The 24124-nt window shown below is 32.6% G+C and overlaps 2 protein-coding genes across 2 annotated transcripts in view; both read left to right on the forward strand.

The window, feature by feature from the left end:
- The first annotated feature begins 1343 nt into the window (after positions 1-1343).
- On the forward strand, positions 1344-13189 carry LOC123670235 (vesicle-associated membrane protein 7). Its single transcript, XM_045603743.1, has 4 exons — positions 1344-1804; positions 1887-2115; positions 5330-5397; positions 10459-13189. The coding sequence occupies exons 1-4, from the start codon at positions 1601-1603 to the stop codon at positions 10615-10617; spliced, it is 660 nt and encodes a 219-aa protein (XP_045459699.1). The 5' UTR covers positions 1344-1600; the 3' UTR covers positions 10618-13189.
- A 1327-nt stretch (positions 13190-14516) lies between these two features.
- The window catches only part of LOC123670237 (proton channel OtopLc-like), a 76297-nt gene continuing 66689 nt past the window's right edge, over positions 14517-24124 (forward strand). Inside the window, exon 1 of the mRNA XM_045603744.1 lies at positions 14517-14737. Coding sequence (XP_045459700.1) covers positions 14517-14737 — 221 coding nt within the window. The remainder of the gene's footprint in view (positions 14738-24124) is intronic.

The raw sequence follows: 24124 nt of genomic DNA on the forward strand, positions 1-24124 counted from the left end.
ATCGTTTCCATCCATGTTTCAATCCATAAAAATTTTACCCTCATGCGCCTATAAAAGTTTCACTTCAAAAAGTTTATCACAAAATACAAATATGTAATGTTTAAAAATGTATGTATGTAAATTAGCTGACCCCGCAGACGTTGATTTGCCATATACGTAATTAACTCACTTAATCCTCCCCTTATTATTTAGGGGTATGGAAAATACTAATAATGCTGGCTGATACTCAGACCTACCCAATATGCAGACAAAACTTTATAAAAACCAGTCCAGCTGTTTCGGAGGAGTATTGTAATTAACATTGTGACAGTAGGGTTGCCAACCATACTTTATAATAAAGTATTCTACTTTATTTTTGGTAAATATACTTTATACTTTTACAAACAAATAAAGTATATGAAAATACTTTATTTTCAATCTTTACTGTGATGCGTGAAACAAATACTCATTATGGGTACTTAACTATTTAACGGTACACATAATGTAAAACGGATGATGGAAAGGATTTAAAATTACTGAACGAAATGTTAGATGTCAGATGTGGTGTTTTGAATGTGACAGGACAGGTGACAATCTGACATTTGTCACAGATGTCACTACTCACTATCAACGATATTGTCATGGATATTGTAGAAAAATTGACCGTTGGCTTTGTTTATATGTAGTTAAGGAATCAATGGTTGGAAAAATGGTTTGACCTTAGCGAAGATAACTGACTTTCAATACTTCCTAACGTGTCCTTAAAAAATGCGGTTAAATTTGAACATTTTGAAATGATAATTATAAAAACTAAATTGCAAGACAGATTAAATATTAAGATGTAGGATATATATTCCGAATTTATAAGACTTAAAGAGTCCAAAAAAAAAAAACATTAATAATGATAAAGAATTTCCAGAGAAAAGTACAGTTGAAAAATGGCAATATTTACTTAAAAATGCACCTGATAGCTTACCAAATATGAAAAAAAAAATTCTTACTTTCTGTTCCCACTACTTAAGCTTTCACTGAAAGGGTTTTTTTAGTAATGAATCTAAAGTAACGAGAAGAGAAAAATATAGCGTCAATAAATTCAATTAGAAACGAATTTTTATTTATATAAATTTAAATATTCATTGTTAAACGAGTTTGAAACATTTAAACACAACAAAAAATTGTAAGCATGTGCTAAAGGCACACAAAAATACGTTTATAAAGCAATAAAAACATAAAATTTGAAAAATACTTTTTTTTTTCCTTCCAAATACTTTATTTTTTCCTATCCAAACCATATTATACGTTTTTTTTGTCAAAAAAAGTTGGCAACCCTACATTGTGACACGAGAAGAAGATTAGTCATTCTCTCAACTTAGGTATTATTAATGGCAACACATATTCTTATGTCATTGTTACCATTTGCATTATTGCAGTTTGATTAATCTAATCCATGAATTTGTCATCATCGTCTGACCAGTTATTTGTGAAAAACAAAAAAATTGTAGCAATTCAAGCATTAAACTTTCAGTGAAATTAAGAAATAATATTTATTTCTTTCGATGGTTACGCGTATTTAATATCATTGTTTTTTTCGTTGTGAATCTATTATTGACAAAAAAAGAAAATGCCTATTTTATTTAGTGTCGTCGCCCGTGGTACGGTGGTTTTAGCCAAATATGCTACATGTGCGGGTAATTTTACTGAAGTAACGGAACAAATTTTGTCTAAAATTCCACCCCACGATGACAAACTTACCTACTCTCATGGAAATTATCTGTTTCACTACATCGCAGAAAATAAATTGGTTTATTTTTGTATTACTGACGATGTAAGTATTGTGATAAAGCCTTTGTTGATTTGTAGTACATCGCGCATAATTTATTCTAACGTGCTGATATTATTTATTCTAGAAATTTCAACGTTCGAGAGCATTTCTCTTCTTAAATGAAATTAAAAGGAGGTTCATATCATTATTTGGAGATACCGCCCAAACTGCTATACCTTATGCCATGAACAGTGAATTTGCAAGGGTCCTCGCTACTGAAATGAAACATTACAGCGAGTCAAAAGATTTGGAAACAATATCCAGGGTCCATGGGGAGTTGGATGAACTCAAAAATATCATGGTGAAAAACATTGGTAAGTATTTTTCCTTTTTAATTACATCATTTGAAACATAGTTGTATAAATACAGAACGGTCATTCGTTAGTTAAGTGGGCTCCGATTTATGGGGTGAAATGGGGGTGGGGGGGTAAAGGGAGGTGGGGAGGGTGGGTTTTTTAGCCCCCCGTAGTGTGCATTTCACGTAAACCCCGTGGTTTCGAAGATTTCGTGTTTGAAGTTTTGGGGTTAACTTTACGTGATTCAGAGATATTACAATACCTTAGAGCTCCGTGTCTGACTCCACCTTAACTCCGGTGCAGCGGGAAGTGCACTCATATGCTCCATTCACCAACTTTCACACTTTATTTTCGAACAAATTTACGTAAAAACGATCTCGATTGCAAGATCAACAAACGATACGAACTGACGCTTAACGACTGACAAATCGACACTTTTAAACAAAATAACGCGTCAGACATAATATTCTAATAAAATTAGTAACATTGCGTGCTAGAATATAGGTTTAGAAATTCGAAAAATACCCAAAACCGAATCTGAGCACCCCACTGTCCACGTGGTCTTGGTCTGTCCTACCCCTAGAGTGTTTTTTTTGTGCCGCGGAGGCGCGGAGGGAGGGCAGCCCTCGCCCGCCGTGCGAAAGCGCGCGAACGAATGCGTAGAGGAGCGGCTGAGGCTGGTCGCCGAAGGCGACCAGCCTCCGCTGCGGAACGGAGCATGAGTGAGCGTGCTTTCGCACGCAAGGGCGGAAGGGCTGCACTTCCCGCAGCGCCGGAGCCAAGCGTTCCTCTAACTTTCGAAATTCTTCTTCTAACCTCAAAACTTTAACCATGGATATCTCCATAACCATGGGGTTCTGAGGTGTGACAGTGGTACCAGGGGTAGCGCCCCCCCCCCCTTCCCCCCACGGTCCCGAAATTCGGTTTTTCCTAATCTAAAGCTTTGTGTTTTAAAGGAAATGCTAAGTGACGCCTTATTTTGGTCAACGGTGTCTATTTGTTAGTCTTTAAACGTCAGTTCGTATCGTTTGTTGATCTTGCAATCGAGATCGTTTTTACGTAAATTTGTTCGAAAATAAAGTGTGAAAGTTGGTGAACAGAGCATATGAGTGCACTTCCCGCAGCACCGGAGTTAAGGTGGAGTCAGACGCGGAGCTCTAAGGTATTGTAATATCTCTGAATCGCGTAAAGTTAACCTCAAAACTTCAAACACGATATCTTCGAAACCACGGGGTTTACGCGAAAAGCACACTACGAGGGGGGTAAAAAACCCACCCTCCCCCCTCCCTTCACCCCCTCTTCCCCCAGGACCCCATAAATTGGCGCCCACTTAACTAAAGATTTACCGATTTCTTTTATGTAAGGCCAAAAAAATGTGTAAGTATTATATATTTATAAAAACTTCATATTTGTAATGTATGTAGTGTCTATTTTGTATTCTTTTATTTCCTTTATGCTTGTATGAAGCTACATTATCATTTATTTGTTACATTCTTTGTCTTGGTTAAGCTGAAAATTTAATAAAGATTATGCAAATATGTATAATAATTATGATTTATGTATCCAGTGTTATGTATCTTATGCATAGAAAAAAAGTGTTACATAAACAGTCACTGTTATATGGGTTTCAGCATGTAGGTCAGTTATAAGGATTGAAAAAATATCACAGTTAAAGACAGTATATGCGTTTATTCAACTGTATGACCCTTACGGAAATGTATTAATTTGTATAATTGACATTTCAATACATTCAGATAACATATATAGTAAATAAGTTTTATCACTTTATTATTTATTTACAAATATGTAGATTGGAAGTAGTCTTGGAAAATAAAATAAAATTGTTATAAGTGGTATTGCATTTGTTTATAAATACTTTTTATTGGTTTACTTGTTTTAATGATAATTAAGAATGAAAATAAAAATTAAGTACTAAGTGTGTCACAAAGTACAAAATTCGAAAGTGGCTGAACCAATTTGGCAATTATTTTTAAAGATTTTTTTTTTTACATTGTAGTATTTTCTTAAGTAAGAAAAAAAAAACAGCAGTGGGTGACATCTTTTAAACTATCTATTTGGCTGTTCTCAAGACAGGACAATTAAAGGGTATTAATCATATAAAAACACAAAGTAGAAGGTATAATAATATATCATATCTGTCATATCTGTGCAAAAACAAAAAAAAAAGTGATTATTTCCATTACACTCGCACACAGTACACTAATATCATGATAATCATTTTTGTAAAAAGTAAAAAAATTGTAAATTCAAATTGATAACAGGCAAATATACTTTATCAAATAGTGAATCAGTTGTGAAGAGTTGAATGTATTTTAAACCTTGAATACAAGGACTTATTGAATAGTTAGCATTTCACATTTTTATTGAATAAAGAAGAACAAAGAATATTCTATAACTGATTTAGTTACTCACCTAGTTATGTATAGTTGTAGTTATATACTAGATTAACAATTTAAAGTGACGTTTTATGATAAACTATCTCTATTTCTCCCTACAAATGTCGTACCCCCATATAATTTTTTTGTCAAAACAGATTCAATTTGGTACTGTAGTTTGGAAGTTATGCAAATTTAAGAGATTAATTTTTATAAATATAGATAGTCGTACATAAGTCTTAATACTCTATAATTATAAATATTAAGTGGTGTAAATGTACCTGTCTGTAATTTGGTCTATTACCACAATTTTATTCAAATTTTGCATAGACCTTGATGAAAGTAACCACAATTACCACAATGGATACAAACTATAATGTACTAAAATAGTATGCGTAAACCTTATTATTGACTAGAGCATATCATGCCATAGTTCAGCTGTTGGTATCTGATAATTATAATAAAATATAAGTTAAGGTTTTTTATAGTACGAGTACAACAATATATACAATCATCTACTGTATTAAATTATATTTATACATTTATTTAATTGGAAAGTTTTCCTGCTTCCTATTTTAAATATAATTAATCTCGTTTTTCATTTTAGATTATTTTGCTGCAAACTTATCAAATTATTTTAGTAAACGTTTACTAAATATACCTAATTATGTTAGATGTAAAAAAAAACAATAATAATGTATAAGTCTACAGCCAACTAAAGAATTAGTATAAAGTGATTTCAGTATTATTAAATAATGTTGCTTGTAGCTAAATAAGCGTGAACTACAAATTGTATCCAATCCTAATGTTGAAATATGATATTTTATGCATTACAGACAACATGGCAATGCGTGGTGAAAAATTGGAGCTACTTGTGAACAAAGCTGATAACTTAGCAACAAGTGTAAGTACTTTAACATCTAAACTTACCTGTTATATTGCCTCCACATTTACAGCTGTTTCTTTATATTTACACTAGCGTCCTGCCCCGGCTTCGCAAGGGTATTCAACAAAAAATTTAAAATATGTTTTTCCCCTTATTTTTAAAAATATAATTCTTCTAAAATATAATATGTCACTCGCGGGTAGTATAGCTTTCCAACAGTGAAAGAATTTTTAAATTGGTTCAGTAATTTCAGAGCCTATTCAATGCAAACAAACAATCAAATCTTTCCTCTTTATAATAATACTAACAGCCCGGACAGACTTCGTTCTGTCAACAGTTAATAGTATAGGAACATACAAAAAAATAAATTATCCGAATTAGTCGAGCCATTCGTGAGTTATGGCGCTTAGCAACATTCATTTTTATTTATATAGATAAAATATATCTACGATTTTATTCTTGTGTTACCCACACATTAGGAATTCTAAACATATTTGAATATCATATCAAAAATTGATCGCTCCAGCGGGGTTCAAACCCGCGTCTCAGACTGACCACACGGTCACGGCGCTCTAGCTAATTAAGCTATGGAACGATGTACCCGCTAGATCGAAATTTTTGATATGATGATTTTTATATTCGGTTTAAGCAAACCGTGGCGCCGTCTATAGTGAGCTCTTTCCAGAAACCCGTAACTATTCAAAGTTTCATATTACAATGAAAATCTTTGACAGGAGACGACACCGTGCTATTTTGTTATATCTACGATTTTATTTTTGTGTTACCCACACATTAGGAATTCTAAACATTTTTAATTTTTTTAATTTTTCATTTAAAATAAGCAATTTAAATTTAAAAAACAAAAAACAAATCGTAACAAAGCAAATTAAAATGTAAATGGGAACTTTAAAAAGATGTGTGGTACGAGGAGCACGTATAAGTTTAAGTTTAATAAATAAAAATGCTATTTGGACAGTAGCGTGAATTATGAAATTATTTAACAATGTATCTAGTTTAATATGTCAAATAATAAGAACGATGTATTACTAATTTTTAGTAGCTAAGTATTTTTATAATACGGTTAGCTTTCCGCCCGCGACTTTGTCCCTGTGTACTTGTATTATATTAAATGACTAGCTTCTGCGCGCGACTTCGTCCGCGTGGAACAGAGACGCGCGCGCAATACTTGATCATTATTTTGCTGCGATGTTATTTTAAAACTGCGATATCTCCTGAGATACTCATTGAAATTGAATTATGTAAAAGGCTATTTTGTTTTAAATTAAATACTTGTGATGAATAACGTATTTATTTAGATAAGGATTAATATCATGTTTATAAAAACATCTTCGCAAATAATGCATTATTTTAGAACAAACTTGGTTAGCATAAAATAGGCTATAGTGAGCCAATCTTAAAAGACTACCATACCATTAGTTGTATTATTCTGGATCACCAGATATCTTATCAATTTTTATTATAAACTGAACTGAGGTAGGGCACAGCAGGCACACAGTTAAATAATAATGCTTTCAAGCAGTGTTGTGTTTCTGTTGTTAAGTATGATGACCAGAGCTCCTGGGGGAATAGGAGTCGGCAACGCTTGCGATGTTTCTGGTGTTGCAGACGTCTATAAACTACAGTAATTGTTTACCATCAGGTGAGGCGTACGCTTGTTTGCCGACCTAGTTATATAAAGAAAAAAACCCTCAAAAACATGCGAATTTATAATATTATTAGGATAATAATATAGTATCTAATTCAATATATTTTTATTGTTTCTTAACATGTTATATCTTGTATTTAAATGTAAATACACTTTGTAATATGGAAAATAGGTGTTCTTTACAGCGGAACATTCCATCATATTGTATCAATCATGTAACTATCGTTATTAAGTATTTACGTACACATCCCTCTGTATTATGAGTTATGCTTATGACTCATTTGAAGTTGAACGTGTCCGTGGATCCAATATCATTAACATTACTATACAAATACAATTCTTTGAATGTTAACATCTACTTTAATTTTAGATGAAAATATGTTTATTTTTGTATTATTCTACTTATATTATAAATGCTAAAGTTTGCAAAAATAAATGGATATTTGTTACTCTTTCGCACAAAATAAAAAAAATAATAATTATTGTATTGAAACTTGTTACGTAGGTAGCTGCAGATCTAGAATAACACGTAGCTTACTTTTTATCTCAAATTTGAGGTCCCGCTAGTAATTCATAAAACTGAAACTACTATACCGATTTTAATCTATTTTTCTACACAGCAATGCTACGGTGTCTAGATATAATAGGCTTAAAGACATTATGACGCACAGTATAGAAACCAGCGTTGCAAAAGCTACCGATTTATCGGTAGATCTACCGATTTTGGCCCTTGTCTACCGATATACCGATTTAGCAGTGCTATCTACCGAATTTTTGAATTTTCAACTAATGTAAAATAATTTTCTAAAAAAAAAAGGTAAAATAATATTCTTAATACTGTAACACTAAAAGAAAGCGGTAACACAAAATCAATGTACGAGGACTTCCCGAAATTCTTCCCACCACGTCGAATATGACCGTTCAAATCCGCGGTGTGTTAAAACAAATTGTACTAACACGTCATATAATAGAGTTTATTATTGTCTGGTGAGTATACAAGGGAAAATCCCTGAAAATAACTTTCTTCGGGTTTGTTTCTTGAATTAGGTATAGGACTAGTGATAGATTATTTTTGGATTATATCGATGGATTAGGATTAGTATTCGGATTCATTATTGAATGGGAAGATTCAATTCACATTTAACAAATTGCATTTTAACATTTGTAGTTGCGAAATTTTGTGAAGTGTTAAGCGAATTCATCGCTAATTCATACTTCTTTTGCGGCAACGTGCTATTCTATCGGACCCACGGGAAGTCGGGAATACTAATAATCTGTTTCATTATTAGCAATTTAGCAGTTGCTGCGAAGAATAAAATTATGCAATCTTTGGTTTGTTTGTATTTATGATGCTTGTATGGACTACTTCTATAATTAATGTTTCTTAGTGATAAAACGTATTGCTTTTGAGTACTTTCTTTTTCTGTAATGTAAAATAATTATAATTATAAATGGAACAAAAATTTGCACGCCGTTTAAGCTAGATTATATGAGACATTGTAACTAATAACACCTTATGAATTAACTATATTCATGCAAATAAAGAATTTGATTTAATTTAACGGAACAAATTTAAATAAATGAACGCATTATTGACTTAAAATACTTTTGTTTTACTCCGAGTAAAAATCTACCGATTTCTACCGATTTTTCGGAGCCAAATATACCGATTTTTTATTTTACACTTTTGCAACACTGATAGAAACAGTAGTTATAAATGTCACGGGATTTGACCGTTACGGATCAATGAATGATAAATTGTAAATTTTATATGCCTACTATTTGTAGAGAGATTTATCTTATCTATCCTATACTAGCGTATATTGTTTTAGATATAGAGTTTTAGATTTAGGTATAGAGTTAGCGTATATTGTTTTTTTTTTTAATTGTTAGCGTGTGTTGTTGTTTTTAGATTTAACTTCTGGTTAAAAAACACATCGTATTTCCAATTTTGCCTAAATGTTATATATAAATTTTCTAAATCGTATTTTATCATACATTGCTTGTATCTTTTGCCGTATAAAATGGCTTCTACCTAATGAATAGTTGTCAAGGACGACACATTATGAAATTATTTTATACCAGCTATGTTGTTAAACTACCCGCGACTTCGTCCGCCGCGTGTAATTTAACAAAAAGTTCAGTTCGCAGTTCTAAAATAAATAAAGTTCTAAAATAAAAGTAGACTAATCCGTTCCGTTCCGTCAAAATCGGTCCAGCAATTTCAGAAATTAGTCGGAACAAACTAACAGACAGACAGATGGCCAGATAAAAATGGTAAAAAATGTTATTTTGGTATATGTACCGTGTATACGGTCGATATGCATTTAGTAAAAAGCGGTTATTTTTATGTTACAAACACTCCAATTTTACTTATTTGTATAGATAATTTTACACTAGACAACTCCTGAGATTTCATATGCGTTTCTTACTCCTCAGTCCTCAGACTATGTTAGACGGTTACTTCTATGATATTAGTTCTCAATTCGATTTTACTTTTTTTTAATGTGTGTTTTTAATGAGTTTACCGATTTTAAAGATCCTTTTTCTATTTGAAACCTGGTGCTTATCTTTTGATGCTATTCGTTTGTTCGTTGAGCAAGGTTTGACGAGTAGTTTTTGATCCGTAATAATGTTTATTGCTGTTTTTTTCTTTTTTGTTTGTATACCAACAATTATTAAAGCCAGAAAAGATTACACTTTTCTAGTACGTTGTACTACCGTATCATTTACCATTACGTCAACGTAAGCAGATAAAGCGGAGCAGTAGTGCTTTTTCATCCGTCTTGTTTTACAAATACTTATTATTACGGAAATGAAATGTGTGTCACTCAGTAATGCAGTTTTCTAAGGTAAAAGAATATTTAAAATCGGTTTTCTATTTTTATAGTTCCTACAAACACAAACATTTTCACTAACTACATCTTTATAATATTAGTACCTATAGATTAAAACCACCTTAATAAACAATTGAAATCAAATTTCTGCATTCGCATGCATCCGGCCTGAAACACCCCACTGTTGGGCATTAGTTAGTGGGCACGGATTGGCATAGGCTTCTTTCTCAATGTAGGAGAAGGATTGGAGCGCGTACTGCGGGTTGGCGGATATGTTCCCTACTATCAGTTACGATCGTTATCAGGTATTTATTATAACAACCGGGACCGACGATTTAACGTGTTCTCTGAGGCACGGTAGGGAGATGTACAAGGACAGACATCCAAACCAGAAAGGAATAATTGTACAAATACAAATATCCATCCCGATCGTAATCGAACCTACGACTAGTCGCATACTACACCAGAGCGGTTGTCAAATTTCTGCTTTATTTCAAAATACACTTTTAGAAAAAATAATGTAATGAATGTCATGTGGTATTATTAAATAAAATTAATTTCTACCCTCATTTTCAGTCTGTTTCATACCGCACATCAGCGAGGACCCTGCAACGTTCGCTGTTTTGGAAGAATATTAAAATGTATGTTATTCTGGCTCTCATAGCCGCTTTAGCTATATATTTGATCGGGGCTATGGCATGTGGCGGCCTCGCTTGGAGATCGTGCGTCGGTTAAACCGATATTGTTCCTATATCAAATATCATAACATACCACATATTAATATATCAGATAAATAAATGAGTTACTTAGTGATTTAATCATATCCAAATTTTGATCATGTAATTGGAACAGAATATTAAGGGTTAATTTCACATGTTGTTGATGAAGTTCTAGATAGTTATCATCATATCAGACATATAACAGTATCTAATAGATAAAAGGTTTTAATATTCTTTTTTTAATTAATAGTTCCGGTGAAACCCGACATAAATTATTTTACCTTGTATTGATAAAGCCTCCTTGATATAATTAGTAAGTTAAGTGCATGATAAACTTATTAGCAACCAGTGAAAATGGCCTTAAGAACGAGATCATTATAAATTCGTTGTAAATGTAGTTATTAGTATATTTTGAACGCACCCCTGTAAAAAATATTGGTACGATCCTTAAATCAGGGTCTTGTTTAGCTTTTATATTTTATATGTATCCAGTTCGAATAGAATATTTATTTTAAAAAGACTAAACATAATCATTTCGATTTATAAAATTATTTCAACCTGCAATTATTGTTGTTCAATATTTTGTTATTTCTCGCAGTTTTGTTGAAATCAATAACAGCTTATTGTTCACTTTTAAGTACATATATTGAATTAAAGATTTTCTGTTTACCAGTGTGTGATTGATACTATTGTAGTAAAGAACTTAGTTTTTAATTAATTCAAATAAGAGAAATATGTCACTGTATTATAACGCCTTTAAAAATGCACATTCTTAGCCCACGACACATATTTGAAGAATCTGGAATAGTCTGGCTATATATAAAATTTTCTAAAAATATTTAAAAAGTTACTATTCAAATAAATTTCAATGGTTGTTGGCAAAGATTTTATATACTTACATGACATATACTGGTATACAACATAAAGTTCCTGATAACTTTTTGCTGTTTCACCATCACTTAACGGTTCTTTATCAGTCATCTTTTGCAAAGTAAAACCAAAAGTTGTATATTATCAGTTGAGGTGAAGGCCGATGCATAATGACCGAAATAGTTTGTAATAGTATATGAATAACAAATGCAAGATAAACTATTCCAGAATTAGGTCTTGAAATTGGCCCGTGAAATTAGCCCTTACAGTACTATATATACGATGAATATTGCGTAAGCGTGCTATCAACAAAATGTGTAATACAATGTTCGAATTTAATGTACCAAAAATGGAATTTGATTTTAAAATCACATTTAGGGTTAGTCCCTGTGTTGTCTGATAAAAGAAAACGGCCTCTTGGTGTGGAAAAATTTGAAAAATGTTGTATATGGTGAACAAAAAGGGAATATACCTTAGCTATTTTTAGTTTTTGTCAACAATATGATATCTTTTTGTTTTTTGCTATAAAAATATTCAAATTATTATACAAACTGAGACTTACGACTTGTTCACGAAGAACTAACACTACAGAATGTTAATAAAGATGTTATTGTGTATAAATAAGTATCATATTAATTGAATTGATGCTATGTATTTAATTTTTTGTGTATTATTTCAATGTGTAAAATAATGAGTAATTATAAATATCCCATTTACCTAGACAAAATGGCATTAACAAAATTGTCAATCCAGTTTTTTTAGATATAACTTTTTCCACCTGAAAATCGTTATTATTTGAATTTCCAGTGATTTTTTTATTAGACGATCCGCGCGGTTTTACCCGCTTTGATGTTATTAAGTGCAGTTCTTTAATTAAAGTGTATAAATAAAATAAATATAACAATAGAATCAAATTAAATAATATAATAATGTTTTGGCAACAGTAGCATAAGTACAGTAAAAATATTGAATGTAAATATTAAATAAACCCTGTTGCGATTTTGTCATATGTGTTAAAAACTACCCACAGTTGCGTAGCTATCACTGTGTCAGTTGTATCTTATATGAGGCCTCAAAGTTAAGGGCTTCATTAAAACTCAAAAAGGCATAACCTTAAAGGCTTATGTCCAGGACCACGGGCTATACCTTATATCCCAGTCAGACAAAATAGGCTTTAAATAAATTTTGATACGGTGCCTATTAAAAATACTTACGCTACTGTATATGTGTGTAACTCCGACAGTGAAGTATTTATATTGTTATCTTGGACATCCACGCCATTTAAACCATTGTATAAAATATGTAAAAGATAATAAAAAATATTTCTAGTATTGAATGAAAGTATGATTTGAACTGTGCATCATACTTTTCAATGCATCTAGCGCCAAAGCTCTGAGTAACATTTCCATTTTTGTTTTAGCTAGAAATAATAGTTACTATATAGTATTATCATAAACATTCATTTACTTTTAAATATTTACATTTAGTGTACGGAATAGTTAATTAAAGAAATGTAATAAATTTATTTCAAATTATTAATAAAAATTGTATGTACCTATATATTGTGTGATAAACTGTTTTATTTAAAAAAAAAAAGATTTATTTCATGCATTATAAAGACTTTTAAAAGTATTGTGATATCTTTATATTGTAAGTATAATACCCATTTGTTTAATAACCACGTGGAACCATGTTATAAATTTGTAGATTATTAAAAATTTGTTTTATTTATCCCTCACATAAAATCCGTCCTCCTCACAAATTATCCAAATAAAAAAGTTAGTAATGAAAGTTAGAAGCTTATATTCATCGAAGTGAAAGAAGTAATACCGATTCACAAGTTAGCTACCCTCCGAAATGTGAGGTCGTTCCAAATTCGGGAGCGGCAGATTGATCCCGCGCCATGAGGGTGGCCCCCCTCCATTCCTCGCCTTGAAGTCCCGCTTCGCAGCAATCGCGCGCTATCCTTTGCCGCGGGAGGGCGTTCTACCTGCGCCGCGTTTACGATCACGAACTGCGCGATACTACGCTACGATATCGGTGTGTGAGTGACGAGTTCCGTGTTTTTAATTCGACGTACGGAGCGATGCGTGTTCAGAATAGGAATCCTCTGGCGTGTATGTAAACGCGGGTATTATTGTTCGTTCCTGGGATCGTATATTCTTTACGAAAACTCGATTAATTAAACGAGTTTGTTTGTTTTAATAAAGCGATGGTTATCAATTAAAAAGTTTAAACCACGTCATAGTAATTAATCAATCTAAGTATTAGTTAATTTTCTTTACTCTTATTATATATTGTATCACATTTGAATTTGTAATGATCGATTATGAAAACAAAGCGGCTGTGAATTCGGATCTGCGTACTGAATTATTAATTAAATAAATGAATCCGCAGGATGGATTTACCATAACAATGATTGAGTCAGTTTATATGTTATAAATATTTATAAGTGGCAGTCTTTACGAAGCCGCTGTGATTTATGATACTGCATAATAATTTGACAATGGTTTTCGAGTGCTCATATCTGCTAAACATTTAAAACTAAATTAAAACAATTAACTTTGTTTTATTAAAACAAAATAATGAGTACCTATGTGGGCATGTGCGTGTTCCGTGTCTGGTCTGCTATTAATGCGACAGGAAGCGGTGTCGATTTTGGGAAATGTTGAACTAGGGAATGCTTCTCGGGTCATTGTTCTTTTTACTTAGAAATTTCTTTTTTGTATTACCGAGATTGATTACTGTAGCCGTTTTTTAAATGTTATGATGTATTATTAGGCTTTGTACACAATAACACGCATAAAAGTAGATATAAAAAAATATAACTGTCTCATAAATTATCGTCATAATTTAGAAATATTTATACCACTAAGAACGAACATAATCCGAAACGATTACAGACAAAGCTTTGAAAATGGGTTAGCCGTAACTATTTAACAAAGAATGGTCACGCTGAAAATGGATTACAAAGAAGTGAAGAAATGGACTCAGTAATAATAATATAGTGTATCGAATGGAGGTAAAATAAAGAGTGCTAGAAAGATGGATGACAGTTCACCAGATCTGTCGCTTAAGTTGCGACGAGGATCGAGCGATTCGAGGGAGTCATTTTATATGGACTTCGCTCAAGGAATCGACTCGGATATCGAAGAAGTGACAACGATTGAACGGATAATACCTGAGCATCCGGGCGGGCGGACGGAGGGAGATGCGGACACGCTCGCGACGCCTTCCGGCTTGGATGACAAGGACCTGTCTCAATGGTAACTTTTCACATATAACTATATTATATATATATTTTTAAAGTCGAAAATAACGTTTATTCTATTCAATCGCTACTTTTATCAAATAACGGGTTTCTATAATATGTGATTGTAGGTGTATTCATTTATTATATAATATTTAAATCTATCTTGCTATTTTTGCATATTAAACCTATAGATAGTTTAAAAATCAAACGTCCGATTTGTTAAGCTTGTGATTGATTCAACTTATAAATATGAGAAGGCATTTAATAAATATTGACGACGCGTTAGCGGAATGGTCGCGGTGCTGGATTGCGGCTGTTGCACTGGAGGTTGGGGGTTCGATCTCCGCACATGACATATATTTCTATTAGGTCATACAGATAATGTTTGCCGTGGTCTGGGCGCTTGTGCTTGTGTATTGTGTGTTTCCGGACACCTGACACAGGAGTGAATGCTAGTGGAGGCCGTTGAGTGTGAGGCGTTTTTATTGTAAATTATTTATTAAAAAATATAAAAACAAATACTAGCTAGTGTAAATTTATTTACTCAAAAAGGTTTTATATACAAGTACTAGCTGTGCCCGCGGCTTCGCCCGCGTTGAAATTAGTGTGTCACAAAGTTTTGCCGGCAAACTTCCAGTGAAACTCTCATCAAAATCGGCTTAGCCGTTCCGTAAACCTTCCTCTTGCCAATGGTGGAGTCCTCTCTACAATGTTAAAACCCTATGAAAATCCGTTCAGCAAATTTTGAGCGAATCGATCACATACACTTTTGGGGACTTATAATACACTAACTGTTGCCCGCGATTACGTCCTCGTGGTTATGAAGATAATTATGTATTACTATTAAGATGTTTAACGCAAATTATTTTTTATTTCAGTCACTTGAAATGCTTATCAAACTGAGTAACTTTTTAAAAGGCACAGTTTAGTATAATTTAATAGTTATTTTTATAAAAAAAAAAATTAAAATTAATTTTAATAATAGTTGGTTTTATTTTCAGGCTGTATATGTTTCATACAAACTATCAACCCCAATTAAACCCCCTTAGCGATGGAATATCGTAAAATCCGTTCTTAGCGGACGTCTGCTAACTATAATCTACATCCCTGCCAAACTTTATCTTTGTCCAACCTGGATGGATAGACCATCCAGTGGTTTTTGAGTTCTCGTGATGAGTGAGTCACTGACCTTTCTCTTTTATATATCTAGATTACGATGCATTATTTGGACACCTCCTCACCATCTATAGACCATATATTTTAAATTTCAAGTCTCTTACTTCAAAAACATAAGACTTTCATTCAAACTTCCGACCCCCGTTATATTGAGGATCGATTTTCGTAAAATTAGTTCTTAGCGGATGTTTACACCCCATAAGGAACCTACCTGCCAAATTTCAAGTTTGTAGCTGTTATAGTTTCGGAGGTTTCGTGATGAGTGAGTCAACCTACCATCCACCGTTTTAACTCCAAAAGAGAGTTGATTTCTATAGATACATTATTTGGTCACCTTTCTACCATCTATAGAGCATACATTTTAAATTTAAAGTCTCTTACTTCAAAAACATAGGACTTTCATACAAACTTCCGACCCCCGTTTTAGCCCTTTAAGGGTCGAGTTTCATAAAATCAACTCTTAGCGAATATTTACGCCCTATAAGGAACCTACTTGCCAAATTTCAAGTTTGTAGCTGTTATAGTTTCGAAGATTTTGTAATGAGGGAGTCAACCTACCATTCCCCGTTTTAACCCCAAAAAGGAGTTAATTTCTAAAGATACATTATTTGGACACCTTCTCACTATCTAAAGAAAGTACATTTTAAATTTCAAGTCTCTTACTTCAAAAACATAGGACTTTCATACAAACTTCCAACCCCCGTTTTACCCCTTTAGGGATCGAATTTCGTAAAACTCATTCTTAGCAAATGTTTACGCCCTAAAAGGAGCCTATCTACCAAATTTCAAGTTTGTAGGTGTTATAGTTTCGGAGATTTCGTGATGAGCGAGTAAAGCTACCATCCCCCGTTTTAACCCCAAAAGGGAGTTGATTTCTAAAGACACATTATTTGGACACCTTCTCATCATCTATAAGGCATACATTTTAAATTTGAAGTCTCTTACTTCAAAAACATGGGACTTTCACAAAAAGTTCCAACCCCCGTTTTACCCCCTTAGGGGTCGAGTTTCGTAAAATCCGTTCTTATCGGATGTCTACAACCTATAAGGAGCCTACCTGCTAAATTTCAAGTTTGTAGCTATTATAGTTTCGGAGATTTCGCGATGAGTGAGTCAGCGTACCATCCCCCGTTTTAACCCCAAAAAGGGGTTGATTTCTAAAGATATGTTATTTGGACACCTTTTCACCCTCTATAGAGCTTACATTTTAAATTTCAAGTCTCTAACTTCAAAAACATAGGACTTTTATACAAACTTCCACCCCCCGTTTTACCCCCTTAGGGGGCGAGTTTCGTAAAATCCGTTCTTAGCGGATGCTTACGTCTTATAAGGAACCTACTTGCCAAATTTCAAGTTTCTAGGTGTTATAGTTTCGGAGATTTCGTGATGAGTGAGTGACCTTTCGCTTTTATATATATTATAGATTATAGATTAAACCCTCTTCATAGCAGAGAAGGTCCTTTTCCGTGTAGGTCCAACGTTGCAGTATAAAACATTTATGAGGTCTTTTGACATGACCGTAACCTTTTACGTTCAACAAAATGTACCTACCTATATTGGTTGTCAATAAGTTAAAGTAGTCTACTAAAATATTCATTTTATTATTTTACATTCGGAAGTTCATTCACCTATTTAGTATGACAACTGTAAGTTTGTTTGTAGAGCCGTCAATTATTCAAACGAAACTATCACAACATAGATCTTTGTTTAAGAAATAATTTGTCGGAATCTATCATACGAATAATTTATAGGCGCAAAATTGAAGACTCCAGAAGCAATAAAACTGATACCTATCTATTTTGGCGACAATAAATTTTATACTCTGGGAACCATCATCCAGCTACTAGGTACCTATCAACTGCAAGCGAGGGCTTAAGTTATGCCTTTTACTATTTTCTTTAAAAATCTACGTTTATGTAATAAGTAATCATAATATAAAACTATACATAATATGCAAAAAAAAAAACTACATAAATAGTAAGTTTGTAAGGTTTAATGGACGTTGGTAACTTTTAAGCTAAAGTTATTAAGCTGTTTATACACTACTTAAGTAGATATTTGACAACTAGGCTGGCAGTTTTCTGATATCGGGTAACTTCCGTGAGATTGAGGCTTACACAAATAAATAGGCGTGACACAATTAGTAACAGGATAAAATCTATAAGTCAACACTTTTCACTATTCACGTCTAATTCGGAGTCCATGAAAGTGTTAATTAGTATAATACGAGGCTATTTTTTATATGAAAAAAGGTCTTAGACAGAAGATCTTTAAAGAAGCGTTATTTTTTTTCAAACTTCATTCGTATGTTAATATTTATTCGAAAATTTGTTTAAAAAGAATATATTCTAATCCGATACCGGTATGTCGACGTATTCAAAATTATTAATTACTAGAACAAGGCAAGGTCATCTAATTCATCTTTAATTGTTATTTTTATTTGTTCATTATCGATAACCTTCGATCGATAATTTAACGGAAAAAATTTATTAATTCTTTTGAAATGGTTTTTTATTCAGAGTTGAAATAAGTTATAAAACATTATGCAATTCACTGGTGTGGAATGGTGATTTTTGGTCCTAATCTTACTCCGAACTATTGGCGTCTAGTACGTAATAAGTACCTGCAGTGGTCAAAATAAGTCAAAATAAAACTATATAATTTTTTTTGTTCTTTATTTTGTCGCAACAATAAACTCCAATTTCAATTGTGTGACACATCGTCATCTCTAAACACGTGGACGGTGGAGTGTGAAATCTTGTTCAGTAAAAATAGAGCGGAGACCCGGGACATAAATGTATGCCAACGGCACCCGTTTGACGAGTCTTGTTGAGGGCTTTCTCTCGGGTCAGATAAACCACCAACGGTCACTATTCGGGTCGCTTGAGTTTATAATCTAGGTACTTGTAAGGATCGGATTTAAGTTTCACGAAATCAAATGGATTTAGGACTTAGGATGTAAATTATTCATCAACCTATATATTAAAATGAAACAACTTTTTTGGATTTTATCGCGGTTTATTAAGTTTTTTAGATGCCCGAAGTTTCTGTACCTAGATAATTACAATACGTATCTACTATTATTTTCAAGATGATTTTTTATAATATATCGAATTGGTTACTACTTAAAAATGTACTCAGTCAGCTGACTTTACTGTCAGTATTGTCTACTTATTTTTTCTTTATTTGATTGAAGTATGAAATCGATAGATAACGACCATTTATTGTGTATCCTGCGCTACAGTTCCTATTTAATTTGATTTATTGGAGATTCTCAACAATAGAAGACATATAATCCCATTTATCGTTTCACAAAAACGTACTCTAATAACCTTATTTATTTCGTTGCATCTTTTTTTTATTATGCACCAGGTTAATTCTGATGTTTTTAGCGCTGTTTTAAGTAAGTTATTTTAAAAATGAAGCAGGGTTAGTTCGGAATAATCGTTTAAAACGAGACAATGTTCGTGTATTTCATATTTTTTTAAATGTTGGTTTAAATAATTGTATTCGTTGAATCAGCGGGTAATTGCCAAGAGAATTAAAATTAAAAAGAAAAATGCCAAGATTTAATATTATTGCATATAGTAGTAAATTTTATAGAGTAAAATTCAAAAGTTTTAAAGCTAATTTTAATATAAATAGCAGTGCTTATATAAGCCCCATTCATTGAGTCATCTTATTCAGTACGAGATAAAGCTGAGAGATTAACCTATTTTTGCTCGCTTACATTTTTCTCTGACGAATCATTTTAAAATTACTTTTTTACTATTTGATTAACTGTAAAACTGCTTCGTAAGCTATAATAAAGGTTATTAGTTTTAGCTGCAGTGGTGCGATTTCATTTAATACCTAATAACGGGATTTTGGAGCTTACCTAACTTTGTTTTTGTTATAAAGATTTATTAGGCTGAGATTATATAAGTAGTTTTATGATTAAAACTCTTAGAAACAATGTGGATGAAAAGTGGTTTAATCATAGCTGAACAAAATGAAACTGAATATTTTTGATGAAAAATAATAACGACTTTTATAACGCTCAAGTTTCGAGGATTTAATACTGTTAAATTAACAACGTGCTCGCCGATGGTAGGTAAGTTATGGTTTCAGCTACGCAGCATTCGGCTGTATTTATTCTAGTTATTTTTTTACTGAATTGTGGTAGGTATTCGTTAAAGATTAAAGAAATTGGTTTAAAAAAACCATACTTTTAAAATTGTCAATTGATAAAATTAAACGATTTCATTTTGAAATTCGCTACGGATCCTTAAAAGCTGAGATGGTATCATATTCAATAGACGAAATGATTTAAAACAGCAAAAACAGGTTTCAGCTCTTTCTACTATAGATTTATTTATGTAGAGCGAAATAAAACTTGAGTTTCTAGTATTAAAAAGCGTGAATAAGATTTACGGGCTGAAATTTAATGTCCTTTTAACGACAGTTCCATTCAGTTGGATAATTCTGTCATTATATAGGAAAGATACGGGATAGTTTTTTATTACGGTTCATTTTATTTTAGTTCACGCGTCCCGACTCCCGAGATATTCCTTGGAGATTCTTATAATAAAACGTAGACCTTTTACTATAGTAACTGTTTATATGTGAAGCTATTATTATATCGGAATTTATTTTTCATAGATTTTGTTATTTTGAGGTAGATTTGTAAAGAATTCAATATACGAGGTACGACTAGTAAATATATATAGGTATGAATTGAAATATTAAAGTTTTCATCGAAACTAAAGTCACGATCATGGCCTGAGTTGTAACCAACATCTGTTTACATTTATCATTTCATTTTAAAATCTAAACGTTCATGAGTTATTTGATCTGAAATTTATGAGATTATCTATTATCTTGAAACCGATTGACCTGACCTGATATTGTTGTTGATCGTTGATTTGTACAGTTTGTGATCGTAAAGTTATAACACATGTTCGACTAATACGCATATTTAAAAGCTTTTAATTAAAGTACTAATCAAATAAGTATAATACTATTGTTACCACAGACCACAGAATCCTTACCATTTTTCTCTAATAGAATAATTGCAAAGATATATAAGAATGTTAAGAAGTCCGTGTAACACGTGATGTTAATAGTTCCGTAGTCGTGTGAATAGTTTTAGTCCTGTGTCATAAGAAACTATTTAGTATTCTTCCTTCGATATCGTTGTTGAGCCGAGCACGTTTTCTCCGGAAATCTTGCTATTTGTTTGCCGTCAAGCGTAATGGATACCGCACCGTACCTGATCAGACATCATGTGATTAGTCGCATGATATTGAGACTATTAATAATTTATTATACTTACTTATTTTATGTTATTACTCATCATCAGTTATAAGTATAACGTGCATATTTATTGTTAATTTTAGTCCTACGGTTTTTTTTCAAGTAAGATCTTAGGATTAATCTCTACGTTTTAATCGATGTGTTTTTTTCACAATGTTTAATTGTTATGTTTCTTTAAAATTAAAGAACTGTTTTGATATGTTTAATTTTGACTAGCCCGTCGTTGGCGCCATTTGTAGCGGGCCTGCTTTCTGCTCCGCGGGTTGTGGCTTCGATTCCCACCTGAATGAGGTGTAATATTTGTATATATACATATGTATTATTTCCATGTATATCTATCAAAACAAAAAAATTAGCTATAGCAGTCGGCTGTTACCTACGAGTATAACACCACCATTAAGTTGCTTACCTTAGAACAGAGGACCGTGTGTGAATGTTATAAGTTTATTATTTATTTATTTTATTTAATTATTCTTATTCAATCGACAAGGATATAAAAAAATATTTAAGCGCCTTCTCGTTTTTAACCGACTTCCAAAAAAGGAGGAGGTTCTCAATTCGACTGTATTTTTTTTTAATGTTAGTTACATCAGAACTTTTGACCGGGTAGACCGATTTCGATAAATTTTGTTTTAATAGAAAGGTGGTGTGTGTCAATTGGTCCCATTTAAATTTTTTTGAGATCTAACAACTACTTTTCGAGTTATATCTAATAATGCGTTTTACTTGACGCTTTTTTCGTCGACCTACGTTGTATTATACCGCATTCTAAATCGCAACTTTCTACTGGATGTACCGATTTTGATAATTCTTTTTTTGTTGGAAAGGGGATATCTCTAGTTTGGTACCATGATAAGGAAACCAGGATTTGATGATGGAATCCTAGAGCAATCGAGGGAGACTCTCGAAAATCCGCAATTACTTTTTACTGGGTGTACCGATTTTAAGGATTTTGAATTTAATTGAAAGCTGATGTTTATCATGTGGTCACATATAAATTTTATCGAGATCTGATGACTTCTTTTTGAGTAATCTTTGATAACGCGTAGTTACTTGACTATTTTTTCGTCGATCTACGTTGTATTACTCGTCGATGTAATTTAAGTCGGTTTTTTTTTTCGTTTGCAAGCAAACACAATTTTTTTTTGTTACATATTTTTACGTTCAAAGTTTAGTTTAATAAAAAAGCCATGTTTTTACCGTTATAAATGTTTGATACTATTATTACTAGGGACAAACCGTAATGCGTTAATTATGACCCTTCAAGAGTCAGCCCGCCCAATGAGAATTGGTGGAGCGTGATGTTTATCCGTAAAATTTATTATGTGTCATTTACCTTCTTTGTTTTGGTTATAATCATTATTATTATGTCCAACAATGGGATGTTACAGGCTGAATGTCAAATTTCTCGTTCGATCTAGAAAGCTAAATTCAAAAACAAAGTGCCAATTACTAAATATGTAGTTTAAGACCCTAAATTTTACAATGTAAAAAATACTGTATCGACAGTTTTTAGGGCCTTACTAGCTGATGAATCTTGTTTTATTTTTGTTTTGCAAATAAATGTAAGAAGAGATTGGGATTTTTGGTCACACGTGCTTTGGTAAAATAAAGCCATGTGACTGTAAGATAATAATTATTATTACCATTAAATATGTATCTATTTTACACACCATTTACTCATACATATAATTATTGAAGTTAAAATATATCAAAAAAACTCTGTTACTTACATATATCGATCGTAAAAATACATCGAAATTCGTATGATAGTTTCTAGGAAGTCTAAACATATGTGTTTCACATTGTTTATTACATTTATGTAGTGGTCATTGTCATTACGAACTTATTTTTTTAATAGCTTAATGAAAAGACTGAAGTCCTTACATACATGGAGTAATTTTCTTTTGGATTGAATTTCCAAAAGCACAGAAGCATTTGTTTATTTGTTTAATCAACAGCGTAAAATGTAATCTTTTACAGTTCCAGCTTCAATAATAGATTCATTTTCATTTGAAAAAGCGCTGAATGACGGCGTATTTGTTAAACACATGGATTTTGGGAAATATTTTTACTCTTTCTTTAGTTACATGAAAATATTCGCAATATTATTTTTTCACATCCAGTACGTATACTTAGCTTCCGCCTACTCTGACAGCCTGCCGCCGAGGGCCAGGGTCCTTTTGGCCCTAGGCAAAATACGCCAATGCCCGTTTCACCTCTTTCATCATTACAGCCTATCACAGTCCACTGCTGGACATAGGCTTCCACAAGTTTACGCCAAAAATAGCGTGAACTCATGTGTTTTGCCCATAGTCACCACGCTGGGCAGCGGGTTGGTGACCGCAGGGCTGGCTTTGTCGCACCGAAGACGCTGCTGCCCGTCTTCGGCCTGTGTATTTCAAAGCCAGCGGTTGGATGGTTATCCCGCCACCGGTCGGCTTTTTAAGTTCCAATGTGGTAGCGGAACTGTGTTATCCCTTAGTCGCCTCTTACGACACCCACAGGAAGAGAGGGGGTGGCTAAATTCTTTAGTACCGTAGCCACACAGTACACCTCTAGTACTAGTAGTCACCTCTTTAGGAGTAAGTTAAAAGGTTAAAGGCTAAAGTATTTTTGAAAATTTATATAACAGTTCTAAAACTATTATTCTCTAAATACTTTGGTTTTTTTAAATATCATATCAATATGTATGTTCAGGGATAACTCCGTCGTTTATGAACCGATTTTGATAATTCTTTTTTGTTGGAAAGGAGATATCCCTAGTTTGGTAACATAATAATAAATAATATTTAGTCGAAAGTCGATGTTTATCATGTGGTCACATTTAAATTTCATTGAGATCTGATTACAACTTTTGGAGTAATCTTTGATAATGCGTTACTTGATTATTTTTTCGTCTAGCTACGATGTTATTACTTGTCAATAT

This window comes from Melitaea cinxia, chromosome 4, assembly GCF_905220565.1.
Source record: "Melitaea cinxia chromosome 4, ilMelCinx1.1, whole genome shotgun sequence".
Lineage (NCBI taxonomy): Eukaryota > Metazoa > Arthropoda > Insecta > Lepidoptera > Nymphalidae > Melitaea > Melitaea cinxia.